This window comes from Heterocephalus glaber, unplaced genomic scaffold (assembly GCF_053883595.1).
Source record: "Heterocephalus glaber isolate CG9 unplaced genomic scaffold, H.glaber_assembly_v1.0 deba00001452, whole genome shotgun sequence".
Classification (NCBI taxonomy): Eukaryota; Metazoa; Chordata; class Mammalia; order Rodentia; family Bathyergidae; genus Heterocephalus; species Heterocephalus glaber.
In genome coordinates, this window is record NW_028258302.1 from 14300833 (window position 1) to 14324966 (window position 24134).

Consider the following 24134-nt stretch of genomic DNA (forward strand, 5'->3'; position numbering starts at 1 on the left):
TACATTGCTGATGAGAATGTAAAATGAATTAGTTGAGGTGGAAAAGGGCTTGAGGTGGTTCAAAAAATTAAACAGAATTATCCAAGACGGTTTCATGGTGGAGCACACTTTCGATCCCGCACTCTGGGTAGCTGAGGCAGGAGAATATCAAGTTTGGGTCCAGCTTGAGCAATTTAGTGACTTAATGAGACTCTATCTCAAAAAAAAAAAAAATGAAAGAAAGAAAGGAAGAAAGGAAGGAAGGAAGAAAGAAAGAAAAAAAAGGAAGGAAAGAGAAAAGAAAAAGGATTATGGATGTAGCTCATTGAGAAGGCCTTGGGTTCAATCCTTAGTACTGAATTTAAAAAGAAAAGATGCTAAGTGAAAGGAACCAGACACAAAAGGTCGCATATTGTATAATTCCATCTATGTAAATATCCAGATAAATCCATAGAGACAGAACACATTGGTGGTTGTCAGTAACTGGGAACAGGGGTAACTGCTTGATGGGTGTCAGGTCTCCTTCGATGAGACTTGTTTTGGAACTAAATAGAGGTAGTGGTTTCACAACAATGGATTTCTAAAGTCCATTGTGTTGTTCACTTTAAAATAGCTAATTATATGCATTGTCTACTTCATCACAATTTTAAAAAACATCCTCTTGGGTCCTCGAGCCCTTTAAGGGTCCCTAGTGGGGAGGCGGGACGAAAGGCAGGCTGGGCGGGGCCATGTGAGAGGGCCTGCGCATAGGATCACGTGGCGGCTGAGCCGGGAAAATGGCGGCTTCGGGAGAAAGCGGCGCCTCGGGTGGCGGAGGCAGCACCGAGGAAGCATTTATGACCTTCTACAGTGAGGTGACCACTGAGAAGAATAGTAGCTCCAGGGGGACCCGGCTTGGGCCTCCTTGCCTAGTGGGCAGAAGTGGTGGGCCTCCTGGACTGGCCCGTTGACTTGCTCCTCCTGTCCGGCCTTGGGGCCGCGGAAGACCGGGGCGGGGGGGGGCGGGGGCGGTGTGCGCGCTGCGCCCGGTGGTAGCTGCTAGGCATCCCTTGGGCGAGAGATGAGGGGCAGGAGTCTGAGGTTTGGGAACGGGGTTCGTGAGGGTGGCCAGTGAGGTTCCTCGGCGCGGGCAGAGAGCCCCAAGACCGTAGAGTCTCGGGATCTCATAGGTTGGGCCGATCTGGGGAGTGACTTATTTGTCTTGGCTGATTTTTATTCTAAACAGAAAGAAGCATTCTTTCACTCTTTAATGAGTAGGCAGTATGCATCTTGACAGGTAGGGCATTCTATTACCCCCAGTTTTACAGATAACAAACCCGAGGTGTAGAGAAGTGAAGAAATTTAATTTGAGGTCTTACAACTTTGCTTGGTGTTATGTTAGGACTAGGAGTACGCTTGGTCTAAGCCTCGTTTACTATTGCATATCCAGCGCTACTATATATTGGGTGCTCAGTAAATATTTGTTGAATAAATGAAAAAAAGCATGTCATTAGGAGACAGAGGCTCACAGATTGAAGTCTTGCAAGGCAGTTAACCTGATTGCGATAGAATTCTTTCAAGACATTTGTTCTGTAGACCATCATTTTCCATGTCTGTTAAATGAGGGAATGAATATTAAAACAAGAGTTTTCATGAGGATTAAGGGAGTTAATATATAAGAAAAGGTTTCACAAAATATAAAACAGAAGCATCTGTCTCAGAGTTAAACCAAGACTGAAGATTTTGTGGGCATGAGTGAGTTTGAGGAATGGATGTGAGCCCCAACTGAGTGAATTCGCCAGGGTGTGAACTCCTTAACGTTAAAGACCAAGTCACATTCATCTTTTATCTGTTTGTATACCAATGCTTGTTACAAAGTCTTTTTCTTCACAGTAAGAAACTTAATGGTCTGTCTTTTTGAAATAGTTAATTCACTTGAAAGTGTTACTGCTGTGGTACCAAAGTTTATTGGCTTCTAACAACTCAGGAATTACAGTGGAACTTATTTATTTAACATCTCTTAATTTAAAAAAAAGCAACCTAAGTTTGTTTGAATCAGGTGGGAAAAAGTATTTGAGGAAAAGACTTCAATCATAATTCAACCAAGGATTATTGAGCACTTGACATGTACTACTTTGCCATTTAGCTGCTGGGGATATGGCAGTGAACAGAGGAGAAAGGCCTATCTTAATAGAACTTGCATTCTCAGAGTAGGATAAACCATAAACAATTAGTACCCAGGGACAATAAGTCTGGTAAAGAGGATAAGGGAGTTTTCTGTATGGAGGGCAGTGGTCATGCTATTTTTGAAATAGTGAAGAGGGTGGATGCTGAAAAGAATGACTTTTTGTTACTGAAATTCTTCATAACCTTGTTTTAGCCATAGGAATAAAGATGGTATATAATATACCAGAGATTCATTCCAGCTAGCATTCCAAATGACAGTGGACCCAAAGATGTTTCCCTGGGACTACCTGGTATTTGTTCTTCTGGCATTGTCTTCAGGACAGAGATTTTTTCTAACTTTATTAGAGTTAGGTACGTTATTTGCTACCTCCTATAGTGTTTTTTTTTTTTTTTTTGGTACCGGGGATTGAACTCGGGTCCTTGCGCTTGCGCGGGAGGCGGGGAAACCACTGAGCTAAATCCCTGGCTTTTTTTTGTTTTAATTTTAATTTTTTCCTGTAGTGGTTTTTAATACTGCTTATAGTTCAGGTTTAAGAATAATCGTATTTTTTCCTCTAAAAATAAAAACTTGTGTAGCTAACAAGTTAGCAACAAGTCAGTTATTCTAAGCCTCAGTTTTCTTATCTACAAAATGGGGATAATAGTTATACCTACCAATGTGATTATTGAGATTAATGATTACATGTAAATTTTTTATATTATTAAAAATCCAATAAAAGGTAGCTGTTGTAATTATTCCTCAAAGTGTTTAGGAAAATAATCTTGTACATGATAGATACGTAAGTAATTGCTGAACGTGTGTTGTTAGACATTCAGTTTACTATTGAATTTTACTAATGAAGTTTTTAACTCACTTAATTTTAGGTAAAACAAATAGAGAAAAGAGATTCAGTTCTAACGTCCAAAAATCAGATTGAAAGATTGACCCGTCCTGGTTCCTCTTACTTCAATTTGAACCCATTTGAGGTGAGCAGATTAATACTGTGGCAGGGAACTTTTCATATCTGCAGGTAGATTTACATCAGAACACATACCTAATTTGTATCAGAGTTGAGAAAAGTGATGATACAATTTGTACAAATTTGAAGGTTGTTTGTGTGTGTGTTTATGTGTCTGTGTGTGAGCGAGTGGATAGAATTGGAGAGGAGGCAGCAGCATGTTAAAGAAAATGAGACAGTCTTTGCCCTGTCAAATATTCTCCGTCACCTTTTAGCAACCTAAATAAATATACTGTACAAGGATTTAGCCGAGCATGTGGTGGATGGTTGTAATCCCAGCACTCTGGGAGGTTAAGGAAGGAGGATTACAAGTTCAAGCCCAGCCTGGACAGCTTAATGACTCAGGGAGACCCTGTCTCAAAGTGAAAAATGAAAAAAGGGCATCACTCAGTGTGAAGTCCTGGGTTCACTCCACATGTTAAAAAAAAAATCCATATAAAATATGGATTTATTTTCAGGTATAAACAAGTAGCTAGTCTTGATGAAATAGGATCCTTGATTTAAACTATGTATTTATTAAAGCTGGGCTTGGTAGTGCAGACCTGTAATCCCAGCTGTTGCAAATCAGAGGCAGGGTGATTTCGAATTCAGGCTGGGCCTGGGCAAGTTAAGGAGACCCTGTCTCAAAAAAGGGACAAGAATGTAACTGGTGATTGCCTCTGGGTTCAATCCTTAGTACCACATAGACAAAAATAAAATAAAAGTAAACTACTGAGTGTTGAGGTGTCGAATGTTAGTAATCCCAGGACTCAGGGAGACGAAAGCAGCACAAATTTGAGGTGTACCTTGGCAACTTACTGAAACCCTGTTTCAAAATGAAAAATAAAGATGGCTGGGGATTTAGCTCGGTGGTGCTGCCGCCTGCTTCGCAAGCGCAAGGCCCTGAGTTCGATCCCCGGTACCAAAAAAAACGAAAAGAAAAATAAAGAGCCAGGTGGGCTGGGGATATAGCTCAGTGGCACTGCACCTGCCTGGCAAAGGCAAGGTCCTGAGTTTGATTCCTGATATGGAAAAAAAAAGCCAGGAATGGTATTAACACACCTTGTAATCCCAATACTCTGTGGGGCTAAGGCAAGAGGATTGTAAATTCAACCCAAGGATGGGCAGTCAAGCAACTTAGTGAGATCTTGTCTCAAAATTTAAAAATAGGAGAAAAGGACTGGGGATATAGCTCAGTTTCTGAAAGACCTTGAGTTCACTCCACAGTACCAGTAAATAAATAAAATAAAATAAAAATAAAGTAAAATAGGTTGGGAAATGAAGCTCAGTGGTAGAGTACCCGTGGCTTCAATACCTAGCATTCCAAAACAAAAAAGGTAAAGTAGTTGTTAAAACACCTATTTTACTATAACAAAAGACACTAGATACTCAACAACCAGAAAACAAGATTGTAAGATTTTGGATAAGCAAATACAGTTTAAAATTTTCTAAGTTTTATAATTTAAATATTTATTTATTTTTTGATTTTTTTTTTTTTTTTTTTTTGAGACAAGGTTTCACTGTGTAGTTCAGGCTGGCCTCAGCCTCCCAAGTATTGAGATTACAGGTGTGCTCCTCCATGCCCAGTAATAATTTTACAACTTTAAAGTTTTCTTTATTATAAGCAAATACATTTTAAATTTCCTTAATTTTATAACTTTCTTTAAAATTTATTAATATTATTAGTTTTTTTTGAGACAAGGTCCCGCTGTGTAGCCCAGGCTACCCTTGAATTTATGGTGATCCTCCTACCTCAGCCTCCTGAGTGCTAGGATTACAGGCTTGTGCCATCACACCCAGCATTAATTTTATAATTTTAAATGTTTCCTTATTATAAAAATAGTATCTCTTAAATTCAGAGAAAGCAAGAATAAGTAATATATACTCCCACCTAAGAGAAATAGTTACTTCTGTTTACATTCAAACTTTTATATAAAAACTGGGAGGAGGGCCAGGGATTTAGCTCAGTGGGTCCTGCGCCTGCCTCGAAAACGAAAGGTTCCGAGTTCGATCCCCGGTACAAAAAAAAAAAAAAAAACTGGGAGGAGCACACACTGCACCGTGTCTTATTTTGGTGGGTAGGAGGTGGTGCTAGGAACAGAACTCAGGACCTGGCAGATGCTAGGTCCAAACTCTACGACTGAGCTATATCCTCATCATGCAGCATTTTAAAGGGTCTCTCTATATTTAATCAGTTTTTTTTCTTTTTGGTTTTTTGAGACAGGGTCTCACTATGTAGCCCAGGCTGGCCTTGAACTTACAGTGATCCTGTCTCAGCCTCCTGAGTGCTGGGATCACAGGCATGCACAATGATGCCTGGCTGATTAATTCTTTTATTGTGAGATGTTTGAACTGGCTTTGAATTGCTTGCATTTATAAATAATTTAAAAATGAATATTATAGCTAATAAAAATAATTTATGTGCTTAGAAGAAAAATGTTTTTTCTTTTTGCTTTACTGAGGATTGAACCCATTAGGCAAACACTTTACCACTGAGCTACATCCCAAGCACTAATAATAATAATAAAATTTTTATTTTATTTTTAGATAGAGTCTTTTTGTTGTTATTTTAAGGTGGAGTCTTGCCATGTAGCCCAGGTTGGTCTTGGACTCTTAATGATCCTTTTGCCTCAGCCTCTGAGTATTGGGATTACAGGTGTGTGCCACCACGTGCAGCTCAAGATAGTCTTGCTAGATTGGTTGGACTGGCTTCAGACTTGCAATCCTCTTGCCTTAGCCCCTTGAGTAGCTGAGAGTAGAAATGTGTGCCTTTATGCTTGGCTAGCATAAAATTTATTTGTCAGTAAGATGCCCTGTTGACAGGCATGGTGGTGCATGCCTGTAATTTCGGTACTCAGGAGGCTGAGGCAGGAGGATTACTATTGAGTTGGAGGCCAGCCTGGGGTACATAGTGAGTTCAAGGCCAGCCTGGACTACATAATGAGACCTTGTCTCAAAAAAACAAAAAAAATAACAACCAAAAAAACCCCCAAACACCCTTCTGTCATCCTGAATTAAGTAGTATTTTTTTCTACAAATATTTTTCCTGTGAACTGTAATATATAACTGTCAAAATCAGGAAATGAACACTGATACATTATTATATAATCCTCAGACACCATTCAGATTTCACTAATTGTCCTAGTAATGACTTTTACTTTTTATTTCTTTTTTAATTTTTAAATTTGTATTAGTACATGTTTGCAGTATATAATGATTACATTCATCATGAGGAGTTGTTACATGTGTGTAACACATCTTAATTCTTTTTACCACTTTCTAGTAATATCCTTTTTAGCAAAAGGAGTCAATTAGGATCTCCAGTAACATTTAGTTGTCATGTCTTTTTAGTGTCTCCTGCTTCTTCGGTCTTTCCATAACTTTTTTTTTGGCTGTACTGGAGATTCAACTGTGGACCTTTGCACTGAACCACATCCCTAGCCCTTTAAAATTATTTTTTTATGTTGAGACAAGATCTTGCTGAGTGCTAAACTGCCCAGGTTGGGCTTGAGTTCGGAATATTTTGGTCTCAGCCTCTCAGAGACCTGGGATTACAGCATCCACCACCATTCCTGGCAAATTTTTTTCTTGACTTTCATGACTTTGGTACTTTTCAAGATTATGGGCCAGTTATTTTGTAGCATATCTCTGTCTTTGGGTTTGTTTGATGTTTCCTCTTATTAATTGAGTTTATACAACATTGGCAGGAATATCACAGAAGTAATGTCGCTTTTTTTTTCTCTTTGCAGCTTATAAAGTTGTAGATGGTTTTGATTTATTATAACTAATGTTAATTTGAAAAGAAGTATCTTCTAGACTCGTGAAATTGCTGTTTACCACATTTGTAATTATGAAGTATTTTGGGGGGATGTACTTTGAGATGCCTGGGGATCCAGTGCAAGGCCCTGCCTGTGCATGCTAGGCAAGTGCTTTATCACTCATGTACAGCCCCATCATAAATATCCTGTCCTTATTAGAGCTTCAGTTTATTCACTTATTTGTCAGTATGGACTTGGGGTTCTTTCTTTTATTTAGTGGATTAAAAATTGACATGTAGCCGGGCATGGTGGCTCCTGTAATCCCAGCACTCAGGAGACAGAGGCAAGAGGATCACCATGAGTTTGAGATCAGCCTGAGCTACATAGCAAGACCCTGTCTCAAAAAAATTGACATGTGTTTTGTTCCTCAGATTGTCCCAAAAATAGCCAGTGGGTTACCTTTCAAGTTAGCTCCTGTATCTTTTTTCATGTCTTCATCATTCTTTGAATACTACTCATTCCTGTACTTTTCCTGACCCAGTCTGTAGTTAACCGTTTCACCAAGGGGCCCTGGTTTCTTTTAGTTAAGAATGATACATAGAAATCAGGATTTGGGTGCCAAAACGTCTGGTTGTTAAGATGTCACTGCTCTCAGACTTTACTGGTAGATAGTTACACATTTTTTTTGCAGTGCTATGGATTGAACCCAAGACCTCACACATGGTAGGGAAACACTCTGCCCTAAGCTACATTTTCAGTCCTTTAAAAAAAATTTGTTTTGAGACAAGGACTTGCTGAGCTGCTCAGGCTGGCCTCAAACTTGTAATCTTCCTGCCTTAGCCTGCTAAGTAGCTGGCATTACAAATGTGTGCCGCCACAGTGGGCTTTAGAGCTACACATATTTTCTTTCTTTTTAGACACGGTCTTGCTGTGTAGTTAGGCTGCACTTGAATTCACTATGTAGCTTAGGCTGGCCTCAAACTCACAGCAGTCCTCCTGCCTCAGCCTCCTAAATGCTGGGATTACTGTAGTGTTCTACCACACCTGGCTCCTGTCACTTATTGATAATCTTCACCCTGCTTAGGTTTGACACTTATCCTGGGCTGTCTCTCAGGATGCCCTAATTTTTTTCTTTTTGAGGTACTAGAGATTGAACTCAGGGCCTTCATACTGAGCTATAGTCCAGTCCTTTTTTTATTTATTTTGATTTAGGATCTTCCTAAGTTGCTAAATTGCCCAGAATGGACTTGAATTTGAGGTCCTCCTGTCTCAGCTTCCTAGAATGTGGGGATGACAGGCGTGTACCACCACACCCCACTCAGGATTTCCCTCTTCAAGTCACTTTGGCCCTCCGGGTCAGGCTACCCTTCTATGTAGATGCCCGTATCACCCCCTCTGGGCTTCAGTACTCTGACTAACCACCACTCCCTGTGCAGTCACCCTCTTCATTGTTCCAGGTAAGCTCTGAATCTCTATGCTGGGCCACATGACTCCTACCCAGAGTGACCTCACTCTGGACTGAATGCATTGCTCAGAAAGGACTGGGCTGGGCATGGTGGTGTATGCCTGTAATTTCAGCACTTTGGGAGGCTGAGGCTGAGGGGTCACAAATTTTGTTGGGCTCCCCCCCCCCCCCACCAGGGATTGAAGTCAGGACCTTGGATTTGTGAGGCAGGTTCGGTCACTGAGCTAAATCCCCTGCAGTGTCACAAATTTGAGCCTAACCTGGGCAACTTAAAGACTTTTGAGACCCTGACTCAAATAAAAAAATGCCTGGGGATGTAGCTCAGTGGGATGGCTCTAGATTCAATCTTCAATACCACCAAAACAAATGAAACAAAAAAAAATCAAGAAGAATACTTTAAAAAAAGAAATTCTCCTCCTTCTAGGGATCAAATCTGGTGATGTTCCACCACTAAGCTACATCCTCACCCCTTTCTTTTTTTTTATTTTGAGACAGTCTTGCTAAATTGTCCAGGGAAGCCTCAAACTTGCTATCCTCCTGTCTCAGCCTCCCTTAGTGCTGAGATTATAGGCATGTATCATCACGCCTGATATTTGGTGGGGTTTTTTGGGGGGGGTTTTTTTGGGAGGTGGTTTGAGACAGGGCCTCACCATGTAGTCCAGGCTGGCCTTCATGATCCTCCTACCTCAGGGTTCCAGGTGTTAGGATTGTAGACCTGTAACACCTTGCTGGAATCAGTTTCTTTTTGTCTGGTTTTTTTTTTTTTTTGGTATTGGAGATCGAGCTCAGGACGTTGCATTTGTGAGGCAGGTGCTATGCCACTGAGCTAATTTTTCTTTCTTTTTTTTTTGAGACAGGATTTTGCTGTATAGTTCAGGCTGGCCTTGAACTCAACTGTGTAGCCCAGGCTGGCCTCAAACTTATAGTGATCCTCCTACCTCAGCCTCTAGAGTATTGTAATTATAGGCATGTACCACCAAGCCTGGCTTAAGAGTTTCTTTCCTTTTTTGTTTTTCCAGAGTTTCTTAAAGTGGATTTTTTTGAGACAGGATCTCACTATGTAGTTCAGCCTGGCTTTGAACTCACTACAGTATGTAGCCCAGACTGGCCTTAAACTTGGTGTGATCCTCCTGCCTCAGCCTCCTGAGTGCTGGGATTGTAGGTATGCACCACTTAAAGTGGATTTCCACAGTGATTCTGATGTTCATTTTGGGTTGATAGTCACTGACCATTTCTGCTTTGAGATGAAAACTAAGTAGCTGGCCTGATTTTCTTTCCTGTTGAGTTCTTTGCTTTCTGTACATTTATAAAGATAGGAGGTGTGGCAATACTTTTCTTAATGGATGAGAACAATATTTTCTCATGTGTATAAAAACATGTTTCTAGGGTTAGGGGTGTGATTCAGTGGTGGAGCACTTTCCTAGCATGTAAGAGTCCAAGGGTTTTATCTCTAGCACCACAAAAACAAAACAAAAACATGTCTTTGGGCATAAAGTAAATTATTTTCTGATGGAGAGAAAGCATTATTAGTTGAGAACCCTAAAGCAGTATAGCTGTTATTCTCATTGATTTGGTCATTCTTATTTCTTTCTTTCTTTCTTTTTTTTTTTTTGGTACCGAGGATCGAACTTGGGACCTTGCGCTTGAGGCAGGCGCCGGAACCACTGAGCTAAATCCCCGGCCCTTGAGCAGGTTTTAGAACTGTGCTGGCCAGTTTTCTAGACTGTGGTATACTGCTAAATGAATGCTGACTTCATATATATAGTTAGGGGTGTGTGTGTGTGTGTGTGTGTGTGTGTGTGTGTGTGTGTGTGTGTGTGTGTGTGTGTGTGTGTGTGTGTGTGTGTGTGTGTGTGTGTGTGTGTGTGTATCTGGGAATTGAACTCAGGGCCTCCTAGGCAAGTTCCCTGGGCAAGTTCCCTACCATTTAGCCATATCTCCAGACCTATTATATAAAATTAATGGAGACTTCATAAATAGAAACGTGGGCTGGGGATTTAGCTCAGCAGTTTCCGCTGCCTGCTGCGCAAGTGCAAGGACCCGAGTTCCATAGCCAGTACCAAAAAAAAAAAAAAAAGAAACTTAATCTTTTACACAGTTTTTTTTTTTGGTACCAGGGATTGAGCTCCGGTCCTTGCGCTTGTGCATCAGGCGGTGAAATCACTGAGCTAAATCCCTGGCCCTTTTACACAGTCTTGATTTTGATTCTTCCAGGTTCTTCAGATAGATCCTGAAGTGACAGATGAAGAAATAAAAAAGAGGTTTCGTCAGGTATAGTACTGTTTCCTTATAATAGAGTTTTGAAAATATGTAAAGCATGCAATTCTTTTAGGATTTGATACTTTTGGGCCAAAATTTAACCCTTTTTTTCCCTCCTTCTTAAGGCTAGGTAACTGTTCTTGTTAAAAAAAGAACTCATAGCGACAAAATGTTAAATAATTTGGGCCAGGGATTTAGCTCAGTGGTGCCGCGCCTGCCTCACAAGCACAAGGTCCTGAGTTTGATCCCAGGTACCAAAAAAATAAAAAATTAAATAATTTAATGATCAGAGCTTACTTGTGAATAGAATGAATTTTTTTTTTTTTTTTTGGTACTGGGGATCGAACTCAGGTCTTTGTGCCTGCAGAGCAGGTGGCAAAACCACTGAGCTAAGTCCCTGGCCCTTAGAATAAATTTTATATTCAAATAGAATCTCTTCATCTCCTTGAATAAGAGGAATGAGTACAAGATGGAATAGTGGAACTTGTGTGGATTCATACTACCAAATCCCCTGGGTCCTAAGATCTCTCTATGCCAAATGATTCCTAAAACGTTTTTAGCTTTAAGGCTTCATCCCTTAATATTTTTATTTCCTTTGAGAGACAAGGTCTTGCTAAGTTGCACAGGTTGGCCTCAAACTTCTGGTCTCAGGCAGTCTTCCTGTTTCAGCCTCCTGAATAGCTGGGACTATTGTGTGTACCATAGCATCCAGACCTCTGTAATTTCATCTCTTGCAAACTTAAACAAATGCCCAGGAAATACATATTTTATTTTATTTATTTATTTTTAAGTAAGTTTATTGGTACATTTTAGTTATATAATATGAGACATTCATCATTGGAAATTTGTACCTTTGCATGATATATCTTGGTTCTTATTTTTTTCCCCATTCCCCTGCCTTCCCTTCCACCCCTCTACCCCTCTGTATTTATAAAGACTTTGTTTCTGTTTTTTCCTTCCCTTCCCCTCCGCTCCCCTCCCCTCCCACTTCCCCTTCCCCTTTAGGCCTTATCTTCTATTTTACATTATCTAGTCTTTATTTTGATCCTTATTTACCCTTTCAGTTTCTCACACCAGAGAAACTATTCAGTATTTACACATGTGTGTCCTATTTATTTCACTTGAGTATGGCCTCAATGTGTATCCATTTAGCTATAAATGTCTCTAGTTTCTCATTCTTTTTTTTCTGGTGCTGAGGATTGAACTTGGGACCTTGTGCTTGCAAGGCAGGTGCTGGAACAACTGAGCTAAATCCCTAGCCCTAGTTTCTCATTCTTTTGGTACCAGGGATCGAACTCAGGTCCTTGTGGTTGCAAGGCAGGTGGTGGAACCACTGAGCTAAATCCCTGGCCTAGTTTCTCATTCTTTATGGCTGAATAGTACTCCATTAAAAAAAAAAACCCACATCTTTTTTATCCAGTCACCAGTTGATGGGCAATAAGGCTGTTTCCAAGTTTCAGCTATTAGGAAATACATATTTTAATATAAATAGTGCTTTGTGAAAGTTTTCCAGGAAAGTAGTTCTGTAGCCTTTGATTCTTACCCATTCTGTTTTGTTTTGTTTGTTTGTTTGTTTGTTTGATACCGGGGATCAAACTCGGGTCCTTGTGGTTGTGCAGCAGGTGGCGAAACCACTGAGCTAAATCCCCAGCCCCTTTTTTGTTTTTTTGATACAAGGTCTCACTATGTAGTTCAGACTGGCCTTGAGCTCACTGTGTTGCCCAGGCTGGCCTCAAATTCCCAGTGATTCTCCTGCCATAGCCACTTGAGTGCTGGGATTACAGGCATGTGCCATCATACCCAGCCCCATTCTTATACTTAGTAATTCAAAATACAAAGTTTTATAATAACCTTTTTTTCCCCAGGCAGGGTCTTGCTATGTAGTCCAGGGTAACCTTGAACTTTTTAGGTACTTCAGACTAGCCTTGGACTGGGGATCCTCCTACCTCAGCCTGCTGAGTGCTGAGGTTATAGGCATGTACCACCATGTCTTGTTTTACAGTAACCTTTTTTTTATTTTTTGGTACTGCGGATCGAACTCGGGTCCTTGCGCTTGAGCAGCAGTCGGCAAAACCACTGAGCTAAACCCCCGGCCCTATAGTAACCTTTTAAAAAATCCTTTCAATTTTGACAGCTAAATAGTCCCCTAGACTTTTCTTTCTTTCTTTTTTTTTTTTTTTTTTTTTTTTTGGTACCAGGGATTGAACTTGGGTCCTTGCGCTTGCACTGCAGGCGACGAAACCACTGAGCTAAATCCCCGGCCCCTAGACTTTTCTAATAATAGTTGAATAATCACATTCCCTGTGTATTTGCAATTTGGATTTCTATACATTTTATGTCTTTTGTAACCTTCCTTAATTTGTTTGTATCTCTTATGTACTTCATATTTTAACAGGATCTGACCAATGGTGAATGTAATACTGAGCCTCTGCATGATGTACTTGTTAATGTCCAGTGTTATATATATGCTTGCTTCTTTGGTGCAGTACTTTTCTGCAGTATTGCTGACTCATAGTCATCTTCTGATCTCTTATTAAGCCAAGATGTTTTTTATCCTTGTCTGCTCCAATTTTAGTCATTTCCCCTTATATAACTTTATAGACTTTTTTCCTGAGCTCTACTCTGCACTTAAGGTTACCTTTTTTTCTCAAATTTTTGTTTCCAACTATAATGCATTAGTAAGTAGTCTTTCCCCGTTTAATAAGCCAGCACTCAAATCCTTATTCTAAACAACTTTGGGCCAGGAATTTAGCTCATTGTTTTCGCCGCCTGCTGCACAACCGCAAGGACCTGAGTTCGATCCCCGGGACCAAAAAAAAACAAAACAAAAACAGAACAGTAGCTCCTAAACAATTTTATATAGCTGAAAATTCAATATGAATTAAAGAGTTCTTATTGAGTCCTCACATGGACTTACAGTTAAGTGTGCAGTTATTAGACTATATGGTTTTATTTAAATCTTGACAGTTCCACTTGTAAGCACTGTGAACTTGGGCAAATTACTTTGGACTGTTCTGAGCATATAACCTTGTTCATAAAGTGTACCTACAAGTATTTAAGTGCAGTTATCACACATAAGGCACCTAGGGTGTCTTGGCATGTATTATGTCCTCATCGTATGCTTCCTGTTGTCATTGTGCTAATTTCTTTACTTGCATTATCTCATATCCTTAAACAACCTGTTTAGATGTAAGCATTTAGTATTGTCCTATTTCTGGAGTGGGAAGCTGAAGCAGAGATAGATTGAGTTCTTCAAGATCTCCTAGCTAGCAAGTGATTGAATTTGGAATCAGAATTTAGGATTAGGGCTCCATTAATGCTGGCCTTTGCATTGTTTTCTTCCCCCAATACAGTTCTGGTTTCTGTCAGTAACAGCATGTCAGGGATTTTAACTGTGGATGTTTGAAGAGTCACCTGTGGAGGTTTTCTTTAACTTTTTTTTTTCCTGAGACAGAGACTTGTTATGTACCTTATGGTGGCCTTGAACTCATAATCCTCTTTCCTCAGCCTCCTGAGTGCTGTGATTATAGGCACATGCCAGTATTAACTTGCTTATTATAAAAAAATTTGTACTTTAAAAAGAAAGACAGGCATACTCTCATATGTAGTGTGTCCGTTAGTGACTTCATTAACTATATATATTTTTTAACTATATATTTTTGACTGAAATATTTGTAAATTGAAAACACCATGATGTTTTTCCCCTAAATACTTAACACATATCCTCCCTAAAAAAAAAAGAAAGCTAACTGTAATCCTAGCACTTGGGGGGCTAAGGCTGGAGGATCATAAGTTTGAGTCCAGCCTGGGGAACCAGTGACTCAGCAAGACCCTGTCTCAAAAAATGAAAGAGCTCAGTGTGAAGGTTCTGGATGTAATCCTCAGTACAAAAAAGAAAAAAAGGATATTTTCTCACATAACTGTCACACCTAACAAAATGAATACTAATTCCTTACTATCCTCTGAAACCCATCCTAGTAGAGGTTTATGAAGTCCAGATAGGCCGGGGATTTAGCTCAGTGGTTTCTCTGCCTGCTGCACAAACTCAAGGACTCGAGTTCGATCCCCGGTACCAAAAAAAAAGAAAAAAAAGAAGTAAGAATTTAGGCCCGGGGATTTAGCTCAGTGGTTCCGCCGCCTGCCTCGCAAGCACAAGGTCTTGAGTTTGATCCCTAGTACCCCTCCCCCCCAAAAAAGCCAAAGTCCGGATAGATGCCAGACACTGATTCAGGTCTGAAAGTAGAAAGTAGACATAAGTTTTTTTGAAAAGCTTAACAGGGTTGGAATGCATCCAGAATGAGAACCACTGCTTTATATTATTAGGAGTTCTCTTCTGGCAGAGATGATGTCTCCTTCCTACTTGATCCCCTTAGTGCTTAGGAGAAGGAACAAAACAGAACTCAGTACTTTGCACTCTCCCTCCTTTCTGAAATTATTATAGCATCTTCATAATGTTAGACTTTTGGTTGCTCTCAGATTTGTGTATAAAAGTAATTTTCCAGTTGTTCATTTATCTTTTGGTGTTTGAAATTAGTTACAGACTGTATTTTTGGGCATTTCATGAGATTTTTGGGGGTTGTTTTTGTTGTTGTTTTTTGTTTTTGAGACAGGATTTTGCTATGCAGTTCAGGTTGGCCTTGAACTTGCTATGTAGCCGAGGCTAGCCTGGAACTTGCAGTGATCCTCCTGCCTCAGCCTCTTGAGTGCTGGAATTACGGGTGTGTTCCACCACGCCCAGTGAGATTTGTGTTTTTTAAAAATGCCGTCTTTAGTCTTTTTTTGTCATAGTATCTTAGAGCTTTTGCCTGTAAAGGGTCATGGTACAGCCCAAGAGTTACTAAATGTGTCTCTTTTTGACAAGCCTAACTTTTCTCTTATTGTAGTTGTCCATATTGGTGCATCCTGACAAAAACCAAGATGATGCTGACAGAGCACAAAAGGCTTTTGAAGGTATTTGTGAATTTACCTGCTTCTGAGTAATATATTGTCAGTGCTAGAGATTAATTGTTCCTTCTTTTAGATCAAGAAAAGAAAGAGTTTTGTCTTCTGGTCATGAAGAAACTGTGGATTTCAGTAAAAAGAGGCTGTTGTTTAAGAAGTAAACCTTGGGGGCTGGGGGTGCAGCTCAGTCATAGAGCTCTTGCCTAGCATGCGCAAGGCCCTGGGTTTAATCCTCTCAACACTACAAAAAAAATGAAGACATAGACCATGACTTTGTTATATCATTTATGTGCCCACAAGGACTGTTACTGCGTAGTATCATGTTTTTGAGCATAAATTAGGAAATGTTTTATTACTGAGTTAAACTTGGATGTGTTGTGTTCAGCCTTGAGTGTGTATTTAATTTTTTCCAATGCTTTCACGGTCATTGCTATATTTTATGTTTTTTTAAAAGTTAGTTAAAAGTAGTAAATAATTTAACAAAGTAGGGAGTGCTTTTAGTGAGCACAAGTCCATTTGCACTGCCTGAGTATAGTTCAGAGTTTCAGAGGGTGTTTGCAGAAACAGTTAATTTCAATGTTTTGCAATAGCTGTGGACAAAGCTTACAAGTTGCTACTGGATCAGGAACAAAAGAAGAGGGCCCTCGATGTAATTCAGGCAGGAAAAGAATACGTGGAACACACTGTAAGTATTTATAGTGCTGCTGTGTTTAAGGAAGTATCAGCAAGCCTTGAGCACCTTATAGGAGGGTAAATGTAAGGTAGTAGTGTCCACCAGCATGACTTGTGACTCCTTCTTTGATCACCATGTAGTTGTAGTGGTCACAAATAATGTATGCCTAAAGCTACAATCCACCCCTAAAGGAAGAGCTCGGGATGAAGAAGGCCCAGGACGCTGCTTCTCTCTCCTTCCCTACCAGTTGTGTCGTGTGTTGTGGATGGAGGGCTGCTCTTGCTCTCTCGTGACATTGCCCCCTTACTTCCTGAGAGTGGAATAATGGAGGGGCTGGTGGCCATGGCTTGACTCTCAATTTTTATTTTTGTCTCTGTGAAAGGTTTGGAACATGGGCTTAAGGATGGCTGGTAAGGGGATTTGTGCAAAAATTTTAAAAACAGGAGAAAAAAATGCATGTTTCTTTTTTTTAAAGTACCGGGGATTGAACTCGGGTCCTTGCGCTTGCGCAGCAGGCGGTGAAACCACTGAGCTAAATCCCCAGCCCCCAAAAAATGCATGTTTATATGAATAACATGGTTGGGAAGGACTCAGGTTAAAGAAATTCAGTCATGCCTGGTGTTTTTGGGTTTTGTTCTTGGAAAGGTATTACACAAATCTCCAATGTGGTAGGAAATGGCTTGCTTGAGGTAAGGAGGATTTTTATTTTAATTTTTTATTTGCTAGAGCAAAAAATCATAAGGCCATTTATAAAAGCTGTTTCAAAGGCAAGTGAATGTGGATGTGACCTTTCTTTTAAAACTTGGGACTCTGAAACAGAACTTTATAAAGAATAATAAATTCAGCTTAGATGAGGAGGACTAGTAAAAAGAACAGATGAAGGGTTGTAACTATGCTTTGTTGGTCATGTGTTGGAAGTGATACTTGTAGGCTCAGTCCTGGCCGACTTCTCCTTACATCTTGTGGTAGTTCCCCTTCCTGTGTGTCATCCTTTAGACTTCCTGACCACAGGGTGGCAGTAGGGCCTTTATGAGCTTGGAAGGCACTTGTCTTTTTGATGGTATAATAGGTTATTTAATGAGTCTTGTCAGTCTTGTGTGAATGGGTATATTTAATTGTTTTTAAGTGCTCTCAATGGTGGTCAGAGCAATAAAATATCAATGTGATGTAAAAATTACTGGCTTCAGGGAGCTACACAGTAAAAATAAGAATGCAGTTGTAGGAATGCTAGAAAAACACTGTTTATACTTAATATACTACAGATCTGTAGCTTTTTCTTGAACTTTACTTTTTTCCCCCTATAACTGTGTAACTGTTATTTGAGAAGGATAAACAGGTAACTGTTCATTGTATCTAAGGCTGTTTGGATTGGGCATAGTCTGATGAGTTGGGGACAACTCCTCCCATCTCCCTTTCATCCTTCTGGTAGATTGGATTTTAGATGAGGTTAGAGATAAGACTGAACAGTCCTACTTCTTTTGGTTGCATTGCAGGGTTTCTTTTTAGTGGGGTTGAGCGAGCTCATCTGTATTTACTGCAAACTTTTTGTTATACCTATATCTACAGAAAAGGTGCACCTATCATATATGTATAGCTCAGTGGATAGTCTGAAAGTATGAGTGCTAATCTTTTGATGAAAAAACTTTTTTTTAGGTAAAAGAACGAAAAAAACAATTAAAGAAGGAAGGGAAACCTACAAATGTAGAGGAGGATGATCCTGAGCTGGTGAGTCAAACATGGGAAAGCCACTTTATCTCGTGTGATTGGATGCACTGATTGGTGGGTAAGAGAGAGGCCTAACAGATGAAGAATGGATGTTATAGGGCCGGGGATTTAGCTCAGTGGTCTCACCGCCTGCCTCCCAAGCACAAGGACCAGAGTTTGATCCCCGGTACCAAAAAAAAAAAAAGAATGGATATTATAAACATTCTATGTTTTAACTTAAAGTATGTAAATGAGTGTTCATTCACCCTTTTCTTTTGCATTCACCTTTTTTCTTTTTCTTTTCTTTTTTTTTTTTTTTTCTGGTTTTTGGTACCAAGGATCAGATTCTGGACCTTGTGCTTGTGAGACAGGCAGCAGAACCACTGAGCTAAATCCCCAGCCCTCACCCTTTTTCTTATACAGGGATATGGCTGTTTCTTTTGAGTGTACATTTGCTAATTAGAGTTCGGTTGACTATTTTATAAGCCACACATACAAAGTACTGTCTATAAGTTTCTACTTTAATTTCCTTTGAAATACATTGGAAACTTAGGCACTTGTGAAACAATCCAAGAGTAGAATTTTAGTCTTTTTTGTCGTGGAACTGAGGATCAAACTCAGGACCTTGCACTTGCCACGCAGGCACGGTGCCACTGAGCTAAATCCCTGGCCCTTAAGAGTAGAATTTTAGATAAATATGATTCTTTTTGTAGTGTTTCCAGATATTTCACCTGTATATAATTCACCACCAGTTATTTTTAGAACTCATATTGAGCCTTTCAAGGAAACAACAAATATTTATAAGCACATTTATCAATTTCTATGACATTTAAATCATGCAACCACAGTAGTCATTGCAAATAGTGTAGACAGCTTTGGGAAGAACACCACCAACTCTTGGTTGTTTGCCAGTCCTGACTCTCATGGCTCTCTAAAGATGATGTCTTACAGAGGAAATGGAGACTGTTGGCTAATCGGGTGGCTCCTTTTGTGGACATTGGCCTATTTATATCTGATTGGCTCACAAGCCTGAAAAATTTAAAGTCATCTTCAATCTTTCAATCTTACCATGTACCTGGTGTTTTGTTTTGTTTTTTTAACAAGATTTATGGAGGAAAAGCTGTCTTGCTGGGGAAACTTTCTTGAAGCTTCTTGCTTCACTGCTTTTGCTAACAGCAAAGAGTCCCATCTTCTGTGTGGCAGTGCTGCCTGAGGACTGTCAGGTCATGTTTTCTGCCAGCCACCTGTTATGGGTTTACTGTTCCAGTGTTGTAGTGTTTATTCCTCAGTCCTAGTTTTGCTTCCCTTTATTTGTCTCCTTTAGTTCTTTCTGAACTTAGAAATCTGCCTTTTCCTTCTAAGTTATTAGGAACCCCAGCTTTTTTTCCCCTTGATAATGTGTCTTGCTGTGTTTCCCAGGCTGGCCCCTAAGTCCAGGGCTCATGATGCTCCTGCCTCAACCTCCCAAAGAGCTGGGGTTGCAGGCACACACCTTGTTTTTTCCTAATTGTAAAGGAAAACATGCTGATGACAGAAAATATGGAAGTAACAAAGATACAAAAAAATGCAAATCAAGGCCAGGGATTTAGCTCAGTGGTTTCGCCGCCTGCTGTGCAAGCGCAAGGACCCAAGTTTGATCCCCGATACCAAAAAAAAAAAAAAAAAAAAGCGAATCATTAGTATCTGTCTTTCCAAGAGAGTTTGTAGTGTTTAAAGATATTGAAATATTCATTATAGAGTCCTTCACCCATTTGATGTCCTTATTAACTCCCAAGAGAGCTTTCTGGTAAAATATTTACTTCTATTTTCTTTTGTCTTTAATTTTCTTACAGTTCAAACAAGCAGTGTATAAGCAGACCATGAAACTCTTTGCTGAGCTGGAAATTAAAAGGAAAGAGAGAGAAGCCAAAGAGATGCATGAAAGGTACACATGTACATATTCACTTAAAGCATATCTAAATGCTTAAATTAGGTACAGTGGGAATTTTTCCTGGTGAAGGAATTAGGTAATACTTTTTTGGGGGGAGGGGGACTGGGGATCAAACTCGGTCCTTGTGCTTGCGCAGCAGGTGGTGAAACCACTGAGCTAAATCCCCAGCCCCAATACTTTTTTTTTTGAGACAGGGTCTCACTATGTATTCAGGCTGGCCTTGAACTCACAGCAATCCTCCTGCTTTAGCTCCCCAAGTGCTAGGATTATAGACATGTGCCACCACACCTGGCTAGGTAATACATAATTTTAAGAGACTCTCTAAAATAGTTATCCAAAACAGCCAAGCTTTTGAATCACTAGGGTAAAAAGTTTTCTATTTGATTTTTGGGGAATACTGAATAGACCTGTCCTTAGGGAATTTACTTACACTCAAGAATGCTATGTGTTTTCCTCCTGACTTTCTGGAATGAAATAGACAATTAGTGAGGCCATTGTTACTGAGGCCAGAACTTTGATGGGACTTGTGGCTCCAGTGTTGGTGAGTTAGTATAGTATAATATATTCATTTATAAAATGTTACTGTTCTAAAGTATGATTTTTTGTGGTCATCAAAAATATTGAGGTTGGTTTGGTTTCTATATTTTGTATTGTTGATGTTTAACAATAACTAAATTTTGGGCTGGGGATTTAGCTTAGTGGTGCCACTGCCTGCCTTGCAAGTGCAAGGTCCTGAGTTCAATCCTCGGTACAACCCCCCCCCCCAAAGCAATAACTAGCTTTTTATGCTAGTTGTGTGAAAAGTCCTTATTGTAGGATTGAGTTTTGTTCAGAAATCTTGATCAAGAACCTCTACTCTTATGCTCATTCTACTAAAATAAGGTGGTCTGTGTTGTGAATAAAGCTTTGTCACTAACTGAGGCTAAAGCCTCAGATTGCTATTGACTAGGCTGTGAAAACCATAGCTATCTATCTGGGTAACAAGGATAATTATATCTTTCTAAACCCCTACCCACAGTCTGATCTGCGTGTTTTAGAATGAGACCTTCGTGCAGATGGACTGAGCCCTTTCCAGGCAGCCATCTGTATAGACCGCTAGTTGGTAGGGGGCACAGCCTTAACTTGTGTGGTTAACACAGTCTGTCAGTGTCACATAAATACTGTGGCTATCCTTTTCTCCTAGGAAACGACAAAGGGAAGAAGAGATTGAAGCTCAAGAAAAAGCCAAACGAGAAAGAGAGTGGCAGAAAAACTTTGAGGTAAGTTGCCACAGTAGCCAGGATTCTTATTCTGGAATAAGGAAACTTGGTCCGTGGGCATTCCCAGGCTTGACTGGGCAGATGGAGGGAAATGGGATTTGTGGGGAAGAATGGGAGCTGTGGAGGATGTGCCTGGTGCTGGCTCAGGCTCCTGTGAGCTCTGTAGCCTTGGCAAGGGCCGTGAGGATCCTCAAGTGAATTTTTTGAGAGTATGGTAGGTATAGCTGCCAAGTGGGCCTGAGAAAAACGGATTGCACATTTAATTAAGGGGATAAGCAATGAGTGGCACCCTACTAAGAAGACTTCAGAGCAATTAAAGTTCTTGTGACCCCACTATCCTTCCTGCAGAAAAGGTTGTGGCTTTTGAACTTGACTCTTTGATACCTCCAGGTGTTTGGCCAGTTTCTGGATTGTAGCAACATTTGGTCTTTTATAGGATTTAGGACCTAAGGTGGGAGTGGCTAACCAGAGTTGATGACTTTGTTTTTTGTCCCACCTTATGTATGAAAAGAAAGAAAATGAGTAGGCTCCTTGATAATGAGGTAGAGGTCCTTGTGGCTCTCTCAGCTGTGTTTGGGGCATCCATCCAAGTTTTGGGGGGCAGTAGGAAGGTATAGTAGAAAGAGTGGCTATACTGATGGCTAACTGTATGGTTTAGAGGAAATAATTTAACCTCAGTGTTAGCATTGTGAAATGCTGGTGGTGATGCATAATAGCACTCAGCTGTTTTTTTTTTGTTTTGTTTTTGAGACGGGGTCTCACTGTGTCATTCAGGCTGGCTTTGAACTCACTGTGTAGCCCAGGTTGGCCTTAAACTCATGGCGAACCTCCTGCCTGCCCCAGCCTCCTAAGTGCTAGTATTTTTTTTTTTAAGCCTCTTATTGGTACATTTTAGGTATACAATATAATGACATTCATCATTGGAAATTTCCACCTTTACATACTCTCTTGGTTCTTATTTTTCCCCCATTCCCCTGCCCTCCCTTCAACCCCTCCATCCCTCTCTATTTATAAAGACTGTGTTTCCTTGTTTTCATTTTCTCATATTAATTCCATTCCCTTCTTTCCTTTCCCCTACCCCTCCCACTTCCCCTTCCCCTTTGCCCCTTTTCTTCCTATTTCACATTACCTATTATACCTTTTAGTCTTTATTTACACTTTCAGTTTCTCACACTAGAGAAACTATTTGGTATTTACACATGTGTGTCCTATTTATTTCCTAAGTGCTAGGATTATAGGCGTGCAGCACCATGCCTGGCTAATACTCAGCTTTTGTGAGGGTAGGAATATTGTATACCCTGAGAACCACCCTTAGCACTGTAAATGTAAAACAAAAATAAATAAACCCCAAACATAGTTGAATGTTTACCTCATAGAGCCCTAACAAATGGGGGTGCTGTTGTTGTAGTATTAGTGACTGCCCTGCTCTTGCAACCTAAAGCTCATCCTGCCTTCTAGAGACAGCGTTACGCTTTCCTGGGCCCCTGGAAATGAGAGCAGAACTTTGCTCTGCTGTGTTCTTGGATTACTCCAGAGAGCCGACCTAGGCTGGGATACAGGAGTGTGGGAAGATGGCAGTGTAGGTTCTAGTCTACCCACCTCAAGCTTTTTTGGTTCTTCTTTCTTAGGAAAGTCGAGATGGTCGGGTAGACAGCTGGCGAAATTTCCAAGCAAATACAAAGGGGAAGAAAGAAAAGAAAAATCGGACCTTCCTGAGACCACCAAAAGTGAAAATGGAGCAGCGCGAGTGACCGCTTGGGTCACAACCACAGAACCTTCCCCCAGCTATCTCCTTCCTGCTTTGAAGGACTCATTCTTTCCTCCCGCCTTCACCCAAACATAGAGTAGTATTTGCTTTTTAGTCCATTTTGTTTTCAATACAATTTAATATGGATCAGAGTAATTCTTTTGTACATTGAAATGAGGGGCTTGGTTTAAAAAAGACCTTCCCCCACCCTTTACCCCTAGAACAACCAGGATTGGAAGGTGCCACCATTGATGCTGCCTTCTCTTTCCGCAGCCTGTAACTTAATGTTTTGTACTTCACTGAATTGCTGTGTTTAGAAACTTCATGTATAGTTCGTGGAAATCATCCAATTAAACATATTGCTTACAGTGGTGTTGCTGTGATTTCAGAGATAAGCCTGGGCCACCTTAGGAAGCCCCTCTGCTTCACTTATTCCCTTTTGGCTGTGTCATCACTTGGTGCCCTGAAGCATCGCTGGCCTGGTGTTTGCCATGTGCCCTTCTGTCTGACTGGTCAGCATGGCATGAGGCTCCAACCCACCTAAACCTGTCCACTCCAGAAAGCTAGCCATCCCCCATTCAGTATCCACTACCGTTGTGTCCTAGCTAGTCTACATTCCTAAATGGTGATATTCTTTATGTATAATAAATTTTTGTATCCATTAATAATCTCCCTCAGGTATTATTCCAAGGCTGGGTCTCTTGTCTGGCTTGGCCTAACCCTGAAATGCTTTGGGGTTGTATACATATAGCTCCCTGCAGCTTATTTGCTGAACCTTGTTTTTCATTGACAAAATGGGAATAGAAATTACTGTGGCAGGGGCTAGGGATGTAGCTCAGTGGTAGAGGGCTTGCCTAGCCTGCGCAAGGACCTGGATTTGATTTCTAGTACCACTAAAAAACAAAACCAAACAAGAAAATAAAATTACTACAGCAGCTTTTGAGGATTCGCTGTGACATATCTGAGATAGCTACCATATACTTATTGAGTGTTACCAATATTGTTATCCTCTGTACAATGAGACATCATTTTGAGGATTAAATGAAGTAATGCATGAAAGCATCCAGTTCAGAGTGTGTGCTCAGATGTCTGCTTGCTGTGGGAGATAGGATCAGACGTTGGGAGGGGCATAAAGGAAGTACAAAGGTGACACATAAAATGGGAAAATATGAGAAAGTAGGTGACTCAAAATGAGACTGCTTTTTGCAGTGTCTTGTAGATGAGTAAATAGGTACCAAAACCAAAGTGCACAAGTGTGGTAGTATCAAGAGATTGT

General features: G+C 40.3%; 1 protein-coding gene across 3 annotated transcripts; it reads left to right on the plus strand.

Annotated features, from left to right (window-relative positions):
• Positions 1–681: 681 nt before the first annotated feature.
• Dnajc8 (DnaJ heat shock protein family (Hsp40) member C8) lies at positions 682–23226 on the plus strand. Of its 3 annotated transcripts, XM_087215452.1 has the most exons (9): positions 682–833; positions 3010–3111; positions 10560–10616; positions 15488–15554; positions 16136–16230; positions 17872–17943; positions 19755–19846; positions 21036–21111; positions 22740–23226. In XM_087215452.1, the coding sequence occupies exons 1-9, from the start codon at positions 756–758 to the stop codon at positions 22860–22862; spliced, it is 762 nt and encodes a 253-aa protein (XP_087071578.1). In that variant the 5' UTR covers positions 682–755; the 3' UTR covers positions 22863–23226. The 3 variants fall into 3 exon arrangements, with proteins under 3 accessions (XP_087071578.1, XP_004850808.3, XP_087071579.1); XM_004850751.4 differs by lacking the exon at positions 10560–10616; XM_087215453.1 differs by lacking the exon at positions 3010–3111 and having other exon boundaries at positions 741–833.
• The last annotated feature ends 908 nt before the right edge of the window (positions 23227–24134 follow it).

What these genes read in the sequence shown, in the direction of transcription:
- Dnajc8 (XM_087215452.1), top strand. Translation starts at nt 756, where the DNA reads ATGGCGGCTTCGGGAGAAAGCGGCGCCTCGGGTGGCGGAGGCAGCACC. An exon ending in TAAAAAAGAGGTTTCGTCAG is followed by an intron (nt 10,617 to 15,487) that starts GTATAGTACTGT and finishes CTCTTATTGTAG; the next exon opens with TTGTCCATATTGGTGCATCC. An exon ending in AGTGGCAGAAAAACTTTGAG is followed by an intron (nt 21,112 to 22,739) that starts GTAAGTTGCCAC and finishes CTTCTTTCTTAG; the next exon opens with GAAAGTCGAGATGGTCGGGT.